At 34.2% G+C, this 21,400-nt stretch overlaps 2 protein-coding genes across 2 annotated transcripts; both read left to right on the top strand.

Moving 5' to 3' along the window:
- The first annotated feature begins 781 nt into the window (after nucleotides 1–781).
- On the top strand, nucleotides 782–12,878 carry LOC126864947 (uncharacterized). The gene is made up of 8 exons (XM_050616887.1): nucleotides 782–1,163; nucleotides 3,058–3,338; nucleotides 4,054–4,460; nucleotides 4,751–4,828; nucleotides 5,059–8,073; nucleotides 8,405–8,488; nucleotides 9,653–10,606; nucleotides 11,074–12,878. Exons 1-8 carry the CDS (start codon nucleotides 1,034–1,036, stop codon nucleotides 11,285–11,287), a joined length of 5,163 nt encoding a protein of 1,720 aa, XP_050472844.1. The 5' UTR covers nucleotides 782–1,033; the 3' UTR covers nucleotides 11,288–12,878.
- A 437-nt stretch (nucleotides 12,879–13,315) lies between these two features.
- Nucleotides 13,316–21,310, top strand: LOC126864575 (succinate dehydrogenase [ubiquinone] flavoprotein subunit, mitochondrial-like; the record flags this gene model as incomplete). Its single annotated transcript, XM_050616028.1, has 11 exons — nucleotides 13,316–13,409; nucleotides 14,165–14,389; nucleotides 14,630–14,916; nucleotides 15,262–15,400; nucleotides 15,480–15,648; nucleotides 17,089–17,284; nucleotides 17,360–17,557; nucleotides 18,807–19,001; nucleotides 19,566–19,709; nucleotides 19,799–19,909; nucleotides 20,338–21,310. Coding segments are annotated over 11 exons (1,845 nt in total), but the record flags the coding sequence as incomplete, so codon positions are not given.
- Nucleotides 21,311–21,400: the final 90 nt, after the last annotated feature.

Genomic DNA, 21,400 nt, shown 5'->3' with positions numbered 1-21,400 from the left:
TTATATTTAAGAGTGATCCATGTTACATGGTCACAATATTTACCGGAATTGAAACCCGTAAAATGAATTAAGAACATGAACTTGTGCGTAACCGCTACTTCTTTGCAAGTAAACTCTAGGCAGTGATTGCACACGTTGCTGAACTTTTATCGACAATATGAATGCAATTTCACATTCGAAACTTTTTAAAATTTCGTCGGCAACTTAATGCCAATTACATTGTTACTCTTTGAATTTTGTTCTTAAAAGATCATTAGTGCTTTCATATAATAGAGTGGGATTAATTATAAAAAAGAAAAGAAAATATATATATATATATATACATAACTTATTCGTAGGTTTTTAATGGAAAAAAGGTCCACATAATACGTCTTAAATAATGAATAGATATTCGCTATATGTTTCAAAACAATCTGTCGTGACGGCTTAGGTGACAAAGAGGCATCGTGTATCTAAAATCACATTTACACTTTATTCGAAGCGTCGTATTTGATACTTCATAAAATTATTTAACTCCTCAGAGACGAATTTATTAAGTCCAAAAAAGATTGTCCTCTTTAATTATTTATTTCATATTATTTTAAATTCTTTTTAATATTTTTACTTGCTCGAAATATTAGAAAATATTTTAAAAGGCTTAAAAAAGGTAATTTCCACATATGGAGGCATTATATTTGCATTTTTTAATATTACATTTGAATTCAAGAGAAAATAAGTGCACACAATGTATACATATGCACATATATGCCCTTATCTCTTACTACATTAAAAAATTTAGAACTAGAAGTTATCTAGAAATTGACCTCAACTAATTTTCTTGATAGAGTGAGAATGAGAGAGTAAAGTGAGAGTGAGAGTATCAATCCTATCGCTATTAAAAGGAAGGAGCAAACGTTCCTGACTCTCTCGCAGTGACACCTAAAATAAACTCCATTTAACAAGAGAAGAGAACGAGATAGACGGATACACGTTGCGTACAAGAACAGCCTCGTGCCGATGGAAAGACTCAGTCGGTGCGTCTCCATGCTCTTCAATGTTGTGCTGTGTTTCGAGAGGAGCTATCGCAGGGGCGGACCAAGGGCCGCCCTATGATCACTGTTCGACGATAGAGCAACTTATCAACTTAACAGAAATAGTCCAAGTCGAACAATCCCGTGAATCAGGTGAGATGTATGTGATGAAAAGTGGAGATTCTCTCAAATTTTCGTGAGTGCTTTTCGTTCGCCTTTGATTACTCTGGTCTAATCATTGTGTCATTTCTAATTAACAACTTAACAGTCAAATTTGATTCTGTTAACTTTAAATTACGTTTTTATTGATTCGTCGTTAATATTGTTTCTTTTCTTTGTTCATATTTCATGTGGTGAACGTTGCAATCAAAGGTTTTTTTATAGTTTAGTTAAACAAAGGATATTCCAGTTAGAATATATTGAAGTTAATATTAATTTCCTCATGTTTATGTAATCTCTTTTGTTTTTTGCAATTTATTATAATCCTTGCCTCTCGATGCTTATATCACAAACGATAGGATCGAATGTTCCTGGAAATAGTGTTATAAATAACGCGGAATTCATTGGATCTCCTCGGTTGGTAATGAAAGAGAATGCCAATATTGTTATCTTGTATTTTATGGCTCGCTCGTTACTCTACGTCTTACTGTTAGTTACGTGATCTGCAAGTGAAAGATGACATAATTTCTTCCTGAAGTAACAATGTGAATGTCTGGAATTCTTAGTAATTTTAAAATCAAATAATAGAAATATCTTTCCTGATGCAATAAACACGTGAAAGGATACTTTATTAGATTTATCGACGATGATTGTAAATAAAATTGCCCTTTTAAATCTTCTCGATTTAGGAATTTATCGAGCTCCTTGCTCGAAGGAACAGGCTCCTGAAACTCAGATTTAGAAAAATACGCTCATAAATCTATCTATCATCGGTGTACAATGTAAAAAAATCGCAGTGATCCGCATAAAGAGAACGAAACCCATCTGTCGCTAATCATCGATGAATAACGCGTCGGCAGGATTATGAATTCATCCGTGAAGGTGACACTTCGAAAAGGCAAACGTTGGACGGTATTCAACGTGTTCATGGAAGTCATCGAAAAAGCGGGGAAGGAAGGAATCGCCGCGCTGAGAGCAGCATGTTGCAGCTCTCGTCCATAGCGCAACACTAGACTCATAATGCTCAAACGGTAACTCGGTACGCCAAAAAAGGAAGCTTGATCGTTCGTGGGCGAGTAGTTCTTGCGAGGGCGACACCTCGTCCTCATCCACCTCCACCTCGTCTTTGTTGTCGTGGACGTCGTTCAAAAGAAGAACCACACAGGTGGCTGCTATCTACGCGTGCACTGCAAACGATCGATCTGTTCGATCGTCAATTACCTATCGATTCATGGAATTCGATCTTGCTCGATATCGAATCGATACTTTTACATGCGCTTGATCTCTACGTGTTTCTGTTTTTTGCCTTAATAGTTTCATCGCAACTCTGGGTATTGAAGTGATTAGTTTGGACATTATCAGTTATGAGAAGCGAATAGTTTGGACAATAATTTCGGAGACTTTAAGTTTGACGAATTGACCTTTGGTACAGAGTGATATTAACTGAGTTAGAATTAATTGTGATACGGCGCTGCTGATTTTCAAATAAATCCTTATTTGAAGCTTGTAAATATAAATAAATCTTTAAAAAAGCTTTAATCGTTAAAGCTAAAAATAACATTGTAATTTGTAAGATTTCAGTGACTTCACTTAAGCTCTAACTTAACGATTAATACTAAAATTACTAATCTCTCGACGCGTTCATGTGTGCACGTTCGAATGACTTCCATTTATCGCAGTCTGAGTCAGAAATCATGGATTGCTCGATTGAAAGAGATGAGAATATTATCAGGCTGAACTGTTGAAGATACATTGATATAGGCTCACTAATGCTGGCTGACGCGTTTCGATCGTTCTGATTCATTCTGCTCGATATACGGACGCATCTCGTGTGCCTGTCGAACAGGAGGATCACAGCAGCCAATTAATTCTTGGTAAATGGACACAGATGTGCCGCCCATCCTTCTGCCGTGCGCGATCTGCGCACGGACCTTTATGCCGCAGTCGTTGGACAAGCACTCGAAGATTTGCGAGCGATCCGCGAACAAGAAGAGGAAGCCCTTCGACTCAGCCAAACAGAGGATCCAGGGCACCGAGTTGGCAGAGTTTCTGCCCAAGCAAGAGAAGAAACGACGTTCACTGGATGATAAATTCTCCAATACCAAATCCACTTGGAAACAAACGCATGATGATTTTCTGCGGGCTATCCGCGCAGCACGCAACGAGATCGTAAGTCTTGAATCCTCTGATATATTAACGTAAACCAATCAAATTTTACAGGTGTATATTCAATCTCAAGATTAATAAAAGTCAGAGGCTTTAATTTTAATTTTAAAATCAGATAAGTAAATTAGCTTGAAATACATACCTTTATGTATTATGTAAAACGTATCGTATGTTTAAGAAAAATTGTTACTTGTGTTTTTAAAAGGAAATAATTATTAAATTAGTAAATAACTATTTCGTAATTAACCTAATGAAACGGAACGATCAGTAAAAATAATTGGCACAATTGTTACAAATAATTTTATATATTTATGACTTCGATTCAAGAGACAAATTTATACATAATATGTAAACGGAATAATTGGGTAATATAAGATTGCACGGTTGAATTGAAATGAGAAGGTAACTAGTGAGGCAGGCAGGGGGAGGTGAGAATTGCAGGTAGAATTAACCCAGATGCATCACGAATGATACAAGTGCGTTCGTGCATGCAATGAATTCTCTTCGCGAAGTGCTTTATAAAATTATAGTTTGCTTATATCTGCTTTGCTGCTTTGTTGATAAATCGTAATATAATTATTGCTGATTGAATTTTCATCTGTGTATCTATTGCTGTGTAGTAATAATTATTATATAAGATATATAAGCTGTAAATTTGAATATATAAAATCTATTTGCATATCGTAGGATTTTATACAGTGCTGCAATATATTTTTAGGCAGATTCTACGATGCAGAAACAGTGTGGCACAACGATCATATCAAATGCACCAACACGCGCTAACGAACAGGGCATGTGTCCTACCTGTAACCGGCATTTTGGTGTCAAGGCATACGACAGACACGTGGCCTGGTGCAAGGAAAGAATTACACGAGCGCCGGTCAGCCCTGCGACGAACATCGCCAAGGAACGTCTTGAAGCAAGGATGAAATATCGAGCTCCAGTGTTGAAGAGTCGTCGACAAGCAACCCGCGAGAAGTATTCTACAGGCTCAGCGATCACCCTGAGTTCCGGCAACAAAACGTTGCCGACACTGGCAGCTAATAATAAAGCCAAAGAGAGCGCATCAGCACCGAGTTGCAACAAGACCAAAGACAACCCCGTTAAACATAAATCGACTGTCGTGTAAGTTGCTTGACTTTTTCCAGGAAAAAGCGAATACTTTTTGGCATACAACTGAAATTCGTTTATTTGAGCCTCGAGCCTATCATAAATGAAGTTACCCTATCATAAATCGGTTCATGTGACCGGAGTACATATAAATTCGGTGATAAAATCTATCCTTTAACTATCTTTCACCTTATAAATTCAATGACATCTTTCAAAAATCAAAACTTCACTTTTTTAATAACACGAACTTCTCAAATATCTATACATACATATACTCTAATTTTTATTTACTTTTACAATTACAGCAGACGTCTTAGTCAAACGAGAGAGTCCTCCAGCCCTACGGTTCCGATGAAGTCACGATTGATAGATCGTATAAATAGGTATGCTGCCTTTGAATATACATAACCACAATCAATGTACGTCTTAGGAAATATATACGTGGAGCTTAATTTAGGTACATGTTAGTAGCGTGCATGAGGAGAAGGAAAAGGGACAAGGTTGTTTTTAGTCAGAAATATTTAAGCGACAGCATGCATCAGATATTGATAAAGCCTGATGACCTTCTCCTGATGTCAGGCACACATCCTTGATCCTGTTTCCTCATCCTCAGACCACTGGAAGACGAAGCCGGACCGGTTACCTTTCGACCTGCTTCCCCTGTTAAAAGAACCTCTCACCTCCCTGTTCCGCCCTTAAAACATAAGAAAGAAAGTTTCGAAGAGTGCAACAGCGTCCCCTTGCCAAGATCGTACAGCAAACAATCGAAAAAGACGCAAGGAATAGTGAGACAAGATAAAACCACGAGCCAGAAAACTAAACAAGACGAGAGGCATCAACTATTACATTCTGCTAGATCATTGAAAGCGAACATCGTTTCAGCTAGAAGTCAAGGCAATCCAACATTAAACGATATTTCGATTAACGACGACATTATGGGTGTCACTGTGAAGTCATGCATCATATATAGAGAAAATCAGTTGATAACGTGGAAACAGCTTGTGGAAACAAATCAAGCGAAAGATGTGAAAGAAAGCATTAAGGATTTATCTTTGAACGAAAAGCAAATGGAAAATGTCGAATTTGCATTAGGTATGAATGTGGAAAACACGAATCGGTCGACTGCGTCAACAACGTTGAATCAAACGTATTCGTTTAAAGATTCGCTAATGAGTGATAAAACTGATGACATGCATATTACTAGGAGTAAAAAATGGAAACCAGTAAGACATAGTCCTCGTGTGGAATTCTGTTTAGGAGATTTGGATAAAATGAGTCACATTTATACTTCTTCGATTAATTCCGTTGTCTCTGAAGAAGCGAACACAACAAGCGATTCTAGAAATTCTTGTAGGGATTTAAAACTGGGAACTCTTAAAACAAATGTGTCAAAGCATTCCGTAATAAAAGACGAAAGAATGATAAATAAAATGCGATCTCAAGAAGATAATTTTTATTTCGAAACCTCAGATGCAATATCGCCTTCTGAAAGTTTTAAATCATCGAGGGATAGAATTTTAGAGAAGAAGCAACTAAAACCGACCACTTCTGCTGATTCTTTTGCACAAAGTAATTTTGAAGATAATGCGGAGAATTCTTGTAATAATTTCAAAGTTATGCATTCACAAAAAAATTTGTGTGAAAATAGCGATATTCATGCATTGAATACCAATGTACCTATAATAAAAGGAACAGGACTATTAGATTGCAAAAATTTACAAACTATACATGCAAATGAAAGCGTTGGCGCGATAGAAGGAAATATAAAAGGAAACATACTGCCTTTACTTGAAGAAAATTTGCTATCTTCAATTTCCTATGGACAACTTGCAGACATCTGCAAGATAAGTGAACCCGAAAAAAATAAAAAAATTGCTAATAGTAATATGCAGGAAGCAAATCAAGAGGTAACTCAATTAATGTTACATAATGATCAACAAAATAATGAATGGAGTAAACGAAAATATATTAAAACTGCCGACAATGATAATGATGAACTTGATATTGATACAAAAAATTCGATTCAATCGGTACAAAGTCAATGTGAATATTCTACGAGAAATGAGAATATTAATAACGATGCGTTTCATAATTCTGAAACAAATTGGATAGAAATGGAAACTAATCCATTTGATACAGACGTTATGTTACAACCAACTAGATCAAGCACACCATTTAGGAACATTGAGAATTATTCGGAATTCAAATGCGAGGATTACGAAAATTTTAAGAAAGAATTATGCCTACTACCAGAAAATTCTGAATGGAAAGTGGAAATTGACACGCAAACAGGATCTGAGATGTTATATCGGGTTGAAAGCAGACATTCAAATTCTTTAAACTCCAGGCATTCGTCTCGTGGTAAGATTGGTGAATCGGAAAAGATTAATTTTGCAGTTAGTCCCTCTAACAATAGACATAACGAATGTAATAAGAATATAGAAGGTTCCTCAACAATTTCGTCTCCGATAGTACAAAGAGAGAGAAAAGTTTTGTTAAGAGATACGTGTTCCTTGTTAAAAAAGAAAGGAGAAAGCTTCTTGAACGTTACATCGCCAGTGCAGAAAGAAGAGCAAATAGAATTTCCAGAAGTGCACAAAAAAGAAGTTGCGAATCAAATAAATATTTGTAACTGTCCGGCGGAAGTTTCCCTAAATTTCAAATGTGAGAACAATGTTGGCGAAGCATCTGTTAATATTAATGAAAATTCCTTACATTCTGAGAGTCAAGTTTGCGATACATTGTTAAATACGAATGTTCTAGCAAATAATCTTATGGAAGAGTCTTCGGAAGCACAAAGTAAAATAAAGTTTAACGAAAATAATTATAATTGCAATCTAACTGAATCTTTAGCGAATCATTTCGGTGTAAACCCGAAAAAAGATGATTGTTGTTATAAGAGAGAATATACTGTTATTGAAGATAATAATAATTCAAAGAATACGTCAAATATATCCGAGAAATCTGCCGTGAAAAAAGATGGCATAAGCGAAGAAGTGCAAGAAATCTACAAAAATTGCTCGGTCAAAGATTTCGATTGCGATAGTGATAACAGCATCGAACGTCGTGTACAAGATAATATAAGTAACTTCAAATCTGTCACTGACAAAAACGATAGAACCAAGCAGAATTCCCGCAGTTTACGATCGATAGTTTTGTCAGAATCTTGCTTCAAATTAAGTCAACGAGTTCGATTGCATGACTCGTTAATAAATCGATCGACAGCCTTGAAACCACATCGACCGAAAACGATCGAGGTAGAAAATATGAGTATTTTGAATGAAAGTAGCGATAGTTTAGCATCATCCGTCGATGCGGTAGATCTCACGGATGTGAAGCAAGTCGAATCTGTTGAAGTGGAAACGATTGAGGAAATTGGTACAAGAAATAGAAGTATCAAATTTAGAATATTGCCGGAGATTAAAAGCCATATGATAATGAAAAAAAACTGCAACGAAAAGGAGAAAATCGATAATCAAACGTATTGGGAGAAGGCATCGAAAGCTTCGAAGAATAGATTGATCAATCTCGATCCACCGCATCAGGAGGCGAGCAGGTTTCTTAAGAGAAATCCAAAATTTCGCATTCTCCCATCTGTTCCCAGTAACTCTTCCTTGATATGTCACAGGTAGGAATAGGCTTGTTAGATTATTTTTCAGGATATTTATTAGTTCTTTATAGAACAAATCTTTATAATACGACGTAATACGACAGTAATCAATTTCGCTCCTAGTAAAGTAGTTTTATAAATTTACTTTAAAATAAATATGAAGTTGAATTGGAAATGTTATCTAAATTTATATTTCCTAGATAAACAATTTAATAATATGCTATCGATGTTGTCATTTGTAACGTAATTTATTACAAATTGAAAATATCAATTTTCATTCACCGTTACGAAATGAAAACATCAATTTTATACTGTATTTAGATTTCGTAATGCACGTACAATATTATAGGAATATAAAACTGCCATTACGTCCCGTATGGAGCAATTATGTGCGCAGGAGACCGGATTTTAATCTCGTACTTAGCGGTAGAACGTAAGTCCCAGCAGGCTAAACAAACATTGTCAAGACAAATTTCTCACTTCTCGCAGAATTGTCATCAAGTTAGCTCATTTTGTCGAAACGACAGCTTCAAGCCAATTCTTATTATGATATCGTTAATTGTTCGAATCGCAAATTTAATTTTGGCACGTTCTTTAATGTATATTGTATCGCATGTGTGACTCCACACGAGTTTAACTATCACATTATACGAAGATTTACTTCGAAAATTGGTTAAAGAACATGCTTTGCATGTTTATCCCAGGCTGAAATGCTTCTCTGATATTTTGTGTACATATCGTTATCGTTCCACAGGCGCATTATCGACCTTGGCATTCGTTGATTGCTTTCTAAAATAGGAAATCTGAAAAATTCGATACACTACAGATCAATGTAAGCATGGGACAGATTTTTCGATGAATTTCCGTTTACTGCTAATATCTTCGTTTTAAATTTTATCATGGCACATTTACTACATTTCAAGCAGCTATTTTCAATTTATTCCGTGTATATATTTACGTACGTATACGCGATATCCTCTATGAAATAAGATTTTATATTACTCACTCTGCATTGATTCTACTACGTAAGACATCTTTCTTTTTTGAGATCTTTCGTACAGTAAATGTTTTCTTGAACATTTTAATCTTACGTATTGGTAGAGTTCTATAAAATACATTACAAAAAATAATCTTAAAATTCCTAAATATATATTAAAAAGAATGGTTATAGTTCTGTTATATACTTCGATACGAACATTGTAAATAAATTTATGTTATGTAATGTTTTACCTAATATTATTGGTATACAAATTGAATTTAAACTTATTATTGACTATAGGTGGACTATCGATTATGATTTCTCAAATTTTTTATTTTATTTATTTACACATTTTTTAATTACTTACGAAGACGTCTATCTATGAAAATCGACGGATAACTTTTTGAAATCTTGATACGTAGTTTTATGTAAGCTCTATATGTAAATTTCATTATTTTCTGTATCATAAATTTTCTTGCGAAATTATATTAATATTTCAATTTGGATAATCAATGCATCAATCACAAAACTATTAATAATTTAAAAAACGATATGTTCCCGAAAGAAACGTCTCCTAGTGCAATAGGGATGACATTGAACCGCTAATTGTGCTTTCAGCGGCAGGGATTACGATCCTTTCTTACTAGCAGAGCAGCAGATGAATGACCTGCTGTCGGACACCAGCGAACAATCCGTGACGGACAGTCAGCCGATTGAACAAAACCAAGATTCCTCTTTTCCTCTTTCTCATTCCTCGGCTTTCGTCAAATATCCTTGCCAGCCATCTCTTTCGAGTCCTGAAAAACGATCGTCCTTGATAGCTCCTCCATCGGAATTTGACGATCTCGTGTCAGATTTCTCGAGCGATTCCACCGAGACTAACTCGTTATCACAAGAAGCTTTTCTCAAAGATCTCAAAGAGAACAAGGAATTCAAAGGTTCGATTTGTAAAACGAAACTAGAAAAGAAATCTCCCATTAGAGAGTTAGGTAGGCGAATAATTATCGATAAATCGAAAGCTTTAGGCGGTGAAATCGACGCTACAAATTGTGGTAGTAGAAGTTTTGTTGGTAACTCGGAAAGAGTTCATAAAATTCTTGACAAAGTCTCAACAAAAGTTATTCGGCCTAACGTTAATCGCTCCGTTTCCGTTCGGTCGTCCTCCGCATCTAAAACTACCCCGGATCGAAAAAATTCGAATAATTCTCATGAAAAAAGATCGTTTCATAAAAATAGCGATACCTACAAGTCATCGAATAACAGTCTAAATAGCAGGAATAATAATTATACGAACCTTTCAAGCAGTAATTTGAGCCTTAGCTCCATAATATCTTCGGATGTGGACATCAAACGATCGAATTCTGTGTTCGACGAATTGATGACTTCGTTCGAGAATGAAAATAGTTCCTTCCCCTCCTTGAAATCCTTCATGAAAAGTGATTCCTTATCCGTATCTAGCCCTGTTCACGGCAGACAACGCAATGGACAGATTAGCGATGAGGAACTATCTTCGCCCGAGAGCTACAAAAGACAAGATTACAATAAAATGAGCGCCGATTCCGCTTATAGCAGGTTAATATGCGATTGTTTAGTGATATAGTATGTATAAAATATTAGTGAAAATTCTTATCTTATTATTCTACTACATGACACATACACGCGCGCGCGCGTATATGTCCTATACGGTACAATTTTGTATACGTATATTCCGCGTCTCTTTAGAGATATTTAAAATATTTGACCCCTAGTTCTTCGTTCATACTCATATTTCAATCGATGTTATTACTCAAATCGGTTTATATTATAGGTATGCATATTTTTTACTTAACAATTATCCGCTTCGATAAAGATTGCTCTGCATTACAATAATACATTTCAAAGCTCTAAATATTTTCAAGTCAATTTTTACACGAACGATAGATTATATTCTAGAGCATATTTTGGATTATGTGTGTAATTTGCCGTAATTTGCCGTAATTTTCGTCGGTACCATGTAATCTCCTGCATGCCTAAACCCCCATTCAATTTCTTCCTCCTAGTTTAAATCGCAAATATTCGCATCATGGACGCAGCACTAACGATGTGGTCGGATGCTTCGACGAGGATTTGTTGAGGAACAATCGTCAAGACAGCGATGGAGTCACGAACATGACCAAATGCAAGATGTCCAAATATTGTCACCGATGTGGTTTCAAATTCCCGGAAACTGCCAAGTTTTGTTGCGAATGCGGTATCAAAAGACTCGTGCTTTGAAGCACTCGGCTGATCGACCGATAAAAACAACTTTGAAGCACAAAGAATCGACTCTGAGTAAATTGTTCTAGCCTCGAATCGATTGCAAAAGCTTTTTAAACGAAAGGGACTATAGTCTATAAGAAACTATAGTTTAAAATTGCAGACGAAAAACCGATTCAAACGTATATATAAACAATCGTAATAAGCAGGTACTCGAAGCACGAAGGATAAAGTATCGGCACAAAGGAATTGAAAGAAGAACTATCTTAAATATTCGTGAAACCATTAGAGAAAAGAAGATTTTTTATTCTTGCAGTTTAGGGTTAGACCTATATACTTATGTGCTCTAGTTACTGGTTTTCGGTCATTGTGAAATTTGCAGAAAAAAAATCTAGAAACGTTAAATTTTCAAGTATTAATGAACACGCAAGAAAAACGAAAATAAGTTGCAGAAAATAGATCCGAATATAAATAATTGCAGAATTGTTGGGCAGTAATTGCATCTCTGTCATCGAGTAATATCAACTTAAAGGACTCGCCATTATTATATTAGTTAACACGAGAATTAGATTTTAAAAGGTCAATTAATTTGGATTTAACGTGCTGCGATTGTAAAACTCGAACTTGTTCTATTTCAAACATTCGCGCGTATATGTATGAAAATGAAATAAGAATATAAAATGAAAGTTACATATAATACAATTGCTTCGTCGCAGATTATATTCTTTGTAACAAATATGTGAAATTATGATTTTTGTTGTTTCATATAAAAAAATGGACGAGCATTTATACGCATTATTAAAAGGAAACTTTGCATTTGTTTTTTGTTGAACTGCAAGTACATGACAGAACGAAAATTATAATTTTATAGTATAACAATTATGTACTTTGTTCTTTGTACTTTGGGTTATCTTGTTCGTTGTTTGATACTCATTAATCGTTTTTGCTTTTTACTCTTCAACTTTACGTTTGTAAGTAAGCGATATATCGAAAACCGCCTTCTTCCACTTTCTCCCTGAATTTACCTCCTAGTAATTTTTTTATGAACTTTTTATATAAGAGTGAGCACAACGAATCAAGGCGGACAAAAATAAATCATACATTTATTCAAATAATGTATTTTATATATGTGTGTAACGAAATAATTGTAGCGTAAGTTTAAGAGTATTTATTAGTAATAGTTTAATTGCTGGTACAATTTCGCGCCTAAATAACAACGATTAATCGTTACATTAAGATTAATAAATTACGGGTGGGTAGCGAAACGCACGGGCAGCGCTTTTAATAAGTCTAAAAACTTAACTTTAATAAGTCGAAAAACTTTCTTCATAGAAAGGAAAAATGAAAAAAACGAGAGTAGTTGTTACACATCTGCCGAAATAGCGCCAATATCCTACTAAGAGTGATTCGTCGTTATCATCCGTACTCAAAGAGCATTGAAACAGGAAAAAGAACATTTAAAAAAGAATCTACCAAAATATATGAACATAAATATTAACAGAGAAATCCATACCAAACTAAATGTACATTGTCCTAATAATAATATAACAAATTATCTATGTTTTGAACTGTATTTTTGCAAGTGCAATAAAGTTATGCTTGTACAAGATCTAGTATTGTACCTATCTATGAGTTTTACATTCTGAAAATAGTCATGATTAAATATTTTGCTTCTTTTATCAAATGACGAACAAACATAGCAGCTTGTTTATGTGTAATTATACTTCATGTTGCACACAAACTTCAAGAAATAATGTTACGATCTGTGAACTGTTTGCCACGATATTTTGTAAGCAGTAACAATTATTAGAAAACTAATTTTTTAAAGTGTCTTGATTTTTATGTTTCGGTTTTTTGTAGCGGTTTGGTTCACAATTTCAATACCTGAACAGAAAAACTAGTAGATATTTTCACGTAAATATCAGTCCAGGTGAAAAAGCCAAATGTGGAACGGAAAATAGTAACGTAATGATTTTCTAATAAAATTTGTTATTTGTCGTTTTCAAAATGTATGTCCACGAATAATTGACATTTTAATGTTTCAAATACTGTTTGCAGGATTATCCCCTAATAGATCATTGTTACGATGTTGTGATTGTGGGCGCGGGTGGTGCAGGGTTGAGAGCGGCTTTTGGCTTAGGTAATTTAATTACAAACACGTTCCATATAACTCGAGAATTAAATTAAAATAATATATTACCCATCTGATAATCTACAGTAAAAAAAGCTATTATCTTTTAAGTCAGGTTAAAAAAGTAATTATGCATTTTGTTCCACATGCATTGCATAATTCTATAGTCAACTTGAAAGGAAAATTGAAAATATGAACTATTTTTTAATTCATAAATCATGTAAACGAGATTTGACTGGTGTAATTCACCGGTGGACTACAATCTGCACTTCCATCTGGCAGCGCGGGTCACCGGTGCGTCACACCTTTGTTTTACCATCACGCGGCGTGACCCGCCGGTCAGTCAGATCATATTAAATAGTTAGCCATTTTATAAAATTTCTATTTCGAACCCAAGAAGTTTGTTTACGTAACACGTTCGAGCCGACATACTTTTTCATACGCACCTCCTCCAATAACATTTATATTTTATTCCAGTTTAAATAACATTTTTATAAATTAAAATTGGAAACGTAAATGCCGCGCGGTGATAAAAATATGGTGTGACCCACCGGTGATCCACGCCGCCAAATAGAAGCGCTGGTTACGGCCCACCAGTGGATCACACCAGTTTGAACGTGTTAAACATTGTACATATTAGTTTAACGAATTTATTATTTATTATGTTTATTATCTGCCATTAATCTACCACATAGAGTTAGAAAATTCATTATTTTTTAATTATCAATTCTCAACGATCTTGTTTTCGTGCTTTTATTGAACAGGGAGTAAGGGTTACCGCGTGGCAGTGGTCACAAAATTATTTCCTACAAGATCTCACACTGTCGCCGCTCAAGGTGGAGTAAATGCCGCTATTGATGAGAAGGAGGATAATTGGCTTTACCATATGTATGATACCGTTAAAGGGTCTGACTGGCTAGGAGATCAGGATGCGATACATTTCCTAACAAGAGAAGCACCTCGAGCAGTTTATGAACTCGAAAATTATGGTAATTTTTTAAGTACCAAATATAGCTTTTTTGATGAAGTAAGATAAATAAGGAATAAAATAAAAAAAGTTAACATAAGTGAATCATATTTGAAAGTCTCTCATATTCGAAAATTAAATTTACCAATTTATTAAATTAAAATTAATTAAATGAATAAAATGAATTAAAATTAACCAATTATATGAAATTTCAAAGTCTTATTTTTAAACTATTAGCAGTATCAAAATTTACGTATTTTAGGTTGTCCCTTTAGCCGTACGGATGATGGAAAAATCTATCAACGTGCATTTGGTGGACAATCGTTAAAGTTTGGAAAAGGTGGTCAAGCTCACAGAACTTGTGCCGCCGCGGATAGAACCGGTCACGCAATACTACACACTTTATATGGGCAGAGCCTCCGTTACGACGTCCATTATTACGTCGAGTACTTTGCCCTCGATCTTCTTATGTTCGGACGATGCTGCAAGGGAGTTTTAGCATGGGAACTAGAAACCGGACTTCTGCATCGCTTCAGGGCTCATCATACAGTAAACATTTGATCTTTGATTAATAGAATTAAAATATTTGCTGCATGACGATGTACAAAGCGGTTCTTTTAATTTTATAATATCGTATGCATTGAAATTATATTTTTTGACAAAATAAGTAAAAGGAACGAAGAAAGAAAACACTTTGCAAATTGTTTACTAAATATATGTATAAGTCCCATGCATTCCACATTTCATCGTGGTTTTCGCTTTTGAAAAATTTCAGACACGGTATCCTTAGCATCATGTTACCATATTATCCTACGAAGCCAGGGAACGGCGCGACGGGTCGTTAAACATGAGCATTAAATATCGAGCCGATAAACAAGCTGACACCTTTTCCAGGTATTAGCTACAGGAGGAGCAGGAAGATGTTACCTGTCCTGCACCGCGGCACATGTATGCACCGGAGATGGTATGGCGATGGCCTCCAGAGCAGGATTGCCCCTTGAAGATATGGAGTTCATCCAGTTTCATCCAACCGGTATTTGCGTAGCAAAAAGGAAAACAGAATCCGCAAGGGCAAAAGCTTTCCCCGTTTAACCAGTCGATTTTTCCGCCAGGAATATACGGCAGCGGCATTTTGATAACAGAAGGTAGCCGTGGAGAAGGCGGGAAGCTACTCAATTCCGAAGGAGAATTCTTCATGGAACGATACGCGCCAAACGCGAAAGACCTCGCGTCTCGCGATATCGTATCCAGAGCAATAACAATGGAAATATTCGAAGGAAGGTAAGCATATAGGAAATTTTATGAATATGTTTAACACTTTCGCGGCCATACTCGACAATAAAACTCCATTTATTTGAATTTTACTTATTACACATTAACTTATGATTAAACTTAGGAATTAAACTTTTATCTGGGCGTGAACTCCTATTACTTGGAATTCACTGGTAGTGGGGAAAATCAGTGAACCCCGATTATATTAGGTTGTCCGAAAAGTGTCTTTCTTTTACAGACACGTCCTTTACAACAACGTATCTTTATACAAACATGAAACTTAATCTGTCGAACGTTGTGATCTTTATTTTGATAAAAAAATGGATCATACGTAATTCGATAAAATAATATAAAACGAAAAATGTTGTCCATGCATTATTTCCTTATAAAACGAAAGAAACTTTCCGGACGACCTAATATAAACTCTAGCTATAGGTGAAATGTTTAAAGTAATACATACTACAAGTGAAAAGTCTCAAGATTGTACGAATAAAAGAAAATAATTTAATATGCAATAATTACGATACATTTAATAGAAATACGTAATGTCAAATTCAATTATAATGTGAAATACATCCCCGACTTTTATCGCTTAATATCTTGGGTTTTAACTTTTGGAATATTAAAATGAACTTAATTTTTCACAATTATACTTTTGGTGAGCTGGTCAAGATAAATGGAGTTCTACCGTATAACGAAACATACCATACTCTTCGGTGCTCTCCGGCGCCGTTACTTTATGAAAACAGATTTGTTTTTACCCGGTCCCGTTATGTCTATTTTCTTATATCTTCCCTCTCATTTATCAGAATTTAAAAGAGATTTCTATATTGACCTTTGGTAAAACTATTGAACGAGAAAGAAGACTTACTACTGTAGACATATTAATTTATCTAATACTCTGTAGGTACATTAAATTATCTATCTATATAATATTTATATACTAGCACATGAAATAATTTTCAGGTCATAGATGGAAAAAGATGGAAAAGTTTCATTACATCATAAGTACGAAATAAACTTGTAATCTCCGAGTTAACCTCAAGTTTTCTTGATAAGAAATTGTAACACTCTTTATATTTATTATGTAAGATGATTTGTAAGAAATCCAATGATATTCATATATCTAAATATCTTAAGAAACATACGTATACATAATTTACATATAAGTCTATATACATATATTTATTTATTTATTTATTTTATTTATTTATATAATTATATCTTTGATATAGGTTATATAATATTATATAAATATATAAATAACTTATATCAATATATACAATTTATACTTTCCACATTTGTGCTTTAATAACGATCCTATGAAAGTTACTCCTAATTTATCCAAACGAACCTAAGTCGCAAAATTAAACACATAAAGATCATCTCCTTCTATTAGCACGAAACTACTGCATCCTTGTGACTTCCATGAAATTTATTCCATTCCAGAGGTGTAGGTCCGAAGAAAGACCATGTATTTTTGCAACTACATCACTTGCCAACAGAAACAATACGCACGCGACTACCAGGAATTTCGCACTTAGCCTGGGTCTTCAGCGGCGTGAATGTAGAAAAAGAACCGATACCTATCATTCCCACAGTGCACTACAATATGGGCGGCATACCCACGAACTGGCGAGCACAGGTGAGTAGTTAGAACGCCCTTCGCTAAACCAACTACGCACGAAGCATGAATCACTGGTTGGTAACTCTGCCCAAGGTTCTGACGCGAGAAAACGAGGAAGATAGCGTCATCGAAGGACTCTGGGCAGCAGGTGAAACCGCGTGCGTGTCTGTCCATGGGGCCAATCGGTTAGGCGCCAATAGCCTTCTGGAGTTAGTCGTTTTTGGCAAGGCAATTTCCGATCAGATCGACTGCATGACCAGGCCTGGAGAACGTCACGAGGACTTACCATCCGTAAGTGCACAATTTATTTTCGATGGTTCGTTATACGTGGCACGGAATACTTAATGAGTTGTGGAATACAAAATTATGTTTCTTCGCGTATTATAAATTCACATAGTTTTTTAGTGGGACCCATTTATGCTTCCATAATTGAAGAAGATACTTACAAAAATTCTACAATATGCTATGGCTATCTGTATTATAATACATCCACTCTGTATATGAAATACTCATCGGTAAACTTAGTTAAATACGTAAATTAGTCTGTTGTCTCAGACAAAAGTGAAACACTAATAACATAAATATTTCACAGATGACTGGTTTATGTATAATAATAATAATAATAATTAATTTTTAAACATAAAGTACTAAAGATTACTCCAATTATAATTTATTACTTTTAGAGGTAAAAGAGAAATTAAATCTGCTCTTTTTTGTAATCTTATTTTATTTTGTAGTCTCACCGACAACCTATACATACATCGTTCACCGTATGAAGCAATGAAATTCAATGTCCAATTAGAATTATATTAGAAGTATATTATTAGTATATTATGTTTTAACGACAGAATATTAAGAAGGATTTACAATAAATTGTGAAATAGCAATGACATTTAAAATATCAAAATTTTTTTTTAATTTTGTGATATATATATTGTATATTTTTATTTCATTCTATTAAATAAACAAAATTATTTATTCTGATCAGAAATATCTCAAATTATTCGACTGTGAACCTTCAAGTTGTATATTAAATACACAAAGAACACATTAGGACATTTTAATTCAATTAACTTTCATTCATAACCTCTCATTTATCATCCTGAGATAAAAACATTCAACTCTGAATAGTGAAACTCGAATCGAGGATTCAAGTTGAACAATCGAACGTAAGATGCTGCCTATTATTAATATCCTATTGTGATTTTTCCTCTGTTAGTTATACACAGCTATTCTCATTTACGTGTATGTGACGTCTTTACGTACATAATAATTCTTTATCTGAATTAAACATTAATATTCAATGTTGTCACTGAAAAGTTTGAAATAGCAACGATATACGTTTGTATTAAAATCATTTATCCTGACAGGTTTAACCAATTTTTATTTATAATCTCTCATTCATCTTTCAATAATAAAACTCAAACGCAATTGAAGCTTCGAATCAAATAATGAAACAAAATACCGGCTATTCTTAAGATCCTATTGTTATTTTGTCTCTTATAACTATACTCAATTGCATACTTACGTATGTGTACAGATTGTTGGCGAGGAGTCTATTTGCCGCTTTGACGCGACTCGTTATGCAAAAGGTTGTATTCCTATCGCCGAGCTGAGAGAAGAGATGCAGCAAACTATGCACAAGTATTGCTCGGTGTTCAGAACCTGCGATGTATTACAACGAGGATGTCGTGAGATGACGCGACTCTTTACCTGCGACTTGCCGGATATATGTGTAGGTGAATTGATCGAAATGATGCATTTATGTAAGATTGAGTTATAAGGTCTTCATCTTCTCGATATTTAATCTGTTTTATCTGTCATACGATATACTGTCCCAAGTTTTTCTCATCATACGATGTCGACATGAACAGAAGGAAGAAAAAAATATTAAACTATATACAAATAGTGCGAAGCAGCTTCGCCGATCTGCTACATAGAGTTGTGTAAACACAGCCTCATAAATAATTAATTAAGACATTATATCGAAAATATAAAATAACAATAGGTTTGGTTTATGTTTGATACGATGTAAGTAGGAGTCAGGAACAGATAAGGCATTATGCATTACGAACGTAGCAATGGTTAAGTGTTAATGGCTGAGTGTTTTCAACGATAAATGGGATCAATTTTCGACCCTCAAAATTATAAGTTGAACTGTATTTTTGGAATAAATTAAAGAACAAAATTTACTAGACATAAATTAATATATATCAGGAATAAAAGAAATTTTCTGATGATTAATACGTGTTAAGAATTAGAAAGAATTGAAACTTATAACATGTTCGAATTGTTTTAGGTTCAAGATCAATCTTTAATCTGGAACACAGAGCTGGTAGAAGCCATAGAATTACAAAACATGATGTTGGTTTGTATGCACATCGTTTACGCGGCCGAAAACAGAAAAGAGTCTCGAGGGTCTCATGCTCGGGATGATTTCAAAGTATTTATATCTTTGTTTAATCTAATATCTAATTCGATCTGCAGCTGGCTAATATTCACGACGAAATCGAACGAAAATTATATTTGCAGGAACGAATCGATGAATATGACTACTCGAAACCGCTTGAAGGTCAGAAGAAACGATCATATGCTGAGCATTGGCGCAAACACACACTCACATGGTCCCGACCAGATGGATCGGTAAGTTATCGGGATTTCCTATTTTCCTTTATCACTTATTTCACGGCATATCAATGCATGTAAGCGCCTCGATGGTATACTTTTTCCGACAGAATTATTTGTTTATTGATAACTTTAGCTTTTTATAGTCAACATTTTTACTTTATATTATTAATTTATTATTAATATTATATTTTTATTATTATATTATAGCGGGGGCGCAATGATTTTTATTAAATGATTTTTCGATCATGATTAAATAAAATTAAATAATAAATGTTCGAAATTTTATTTCTAAATTAAAAATGAAATATAAAAGTGTAGCTGCATTTGAACCGAATTTTGAAACTTTATCGCCAATTATATTTAAATTTGCGAGATTTATATAATATGGCAATTGTGTATTCTTTTTATCAGTTGAAATATCAGAAATATTTCCACCTTTACAGATCAGCATTTCTTATCGTCCTGTCATCGACACGACTCTGGACGAAACAGAAGCTCGACATGTTCCTCCATCGATTCGAGTATATTAATACGATCATTAAATCCCATTACGATTCTTCCCTTTCACCTTTTTCGCCTGATTTTTTCTTTTTTTCTAAATTAACATGGCTAATAATATTACTAATATTATCAACATTCTTTGTATTGACATGATTGATAATACACATATGAGCCATGTTTCTATCTTGAAACCGCTAAAACAACGAACCTGCAAATTTTGTTGTTTATACAACTTTCGTCCACTGTGTCGAATCGATTACTGTAATTAATTCCAACCGGAGGCACGGACCTGTCTGTCACCTTATTTTACATAGTCAATTAACGAAACGTATCACTTATCCTGCAGAGTGAAAGCCATTCTTCGCACTGTTTACGACCACTATCGGACATTGTAACACGATTAAAATTTAGCTACCGTTACCCTCGAATATTTTCCTAAAGAGAAATTATTTCACATCGATATTCGTAAAATCGGATGATGATTATTTGATAAGTAAATAACAGAGTGAAAGATAGCTATTTACATCGATGTATTCTATTTTTCATTCAGAATTTAATATTCAAAGAACATCTCCTTAAATTATATTTTTCAGAATTGTTCTGGAAGTAATTACGTTTTATTTCTTGACTATTTACGAAATAAAAAGCTGTGTTCGATACAAATGACTCTGAATTTAGAAAACAATGTTCAATGAATCTAAAGTGTATGTTGTTTAAAATTCTTATTTTTCCATAAATAAATATAAGATAAAATGTTCGGAACAATTAGAAAAACCAGAATATAACTGATCAGAAACAACGAAGGAAAAGCTTATCTGCATGCAAAAGTTTAGTCGAAAACATATCAAATAATTTTATTGTTTGATTGTATCGGATATAAGATGTAATAATAAAATAAAATAATATAAAAGAAAGTATTCATTTTTTATTACACGTACACACAACATTTTATATGTTTAACATATTTATATAATAAGGTTTTCTATTGAAAATTTAAAAAATTTA

The sequence above is a fragment of the Bombus huntii genome, chromosome 4 (genome assembly GCF_024542735.1).
Source record: "Bombus huntii isolate Logan2020A chromosome 4, iyBomHunt1.1, whole genome shotgun sequence".
In the NCBI taxonomy this organism is placed as follows: Eukaryota; Metazoa; Arthropoda; class Insecta; order Hymenoptera; family Apidae; genus Bombus; species Bombus huntii.
This window is presented reverse-complemented; position numbering and strand designations above follow the sequence as displayed.

Excerpts from the sequence above, each read along its gene's own strand:
- LOC126864947 (XM_050616887.1), top strand. The coding sequence starts at position 1,034 with ATGTTGTGCTGTGTTTCGAGAGGAGCTATCGCAGGGGCGGACCAAGGG. Across the intron at positions 4,829-5,058 it reads TTGATAGATCGTATAAATAG|ACCACTGGAAGACGAAGCCG; the intron begins GTATGCTGCCTT and ends CCTCATCCTCAG. Across the intron at positions 8,074-8,404 it reads TCTTCCTTGATATGTCACAG|GAATATAAAACTGCCATTAC; the intron begins GTAGGAATAGGC and ends ACAATATTATAG.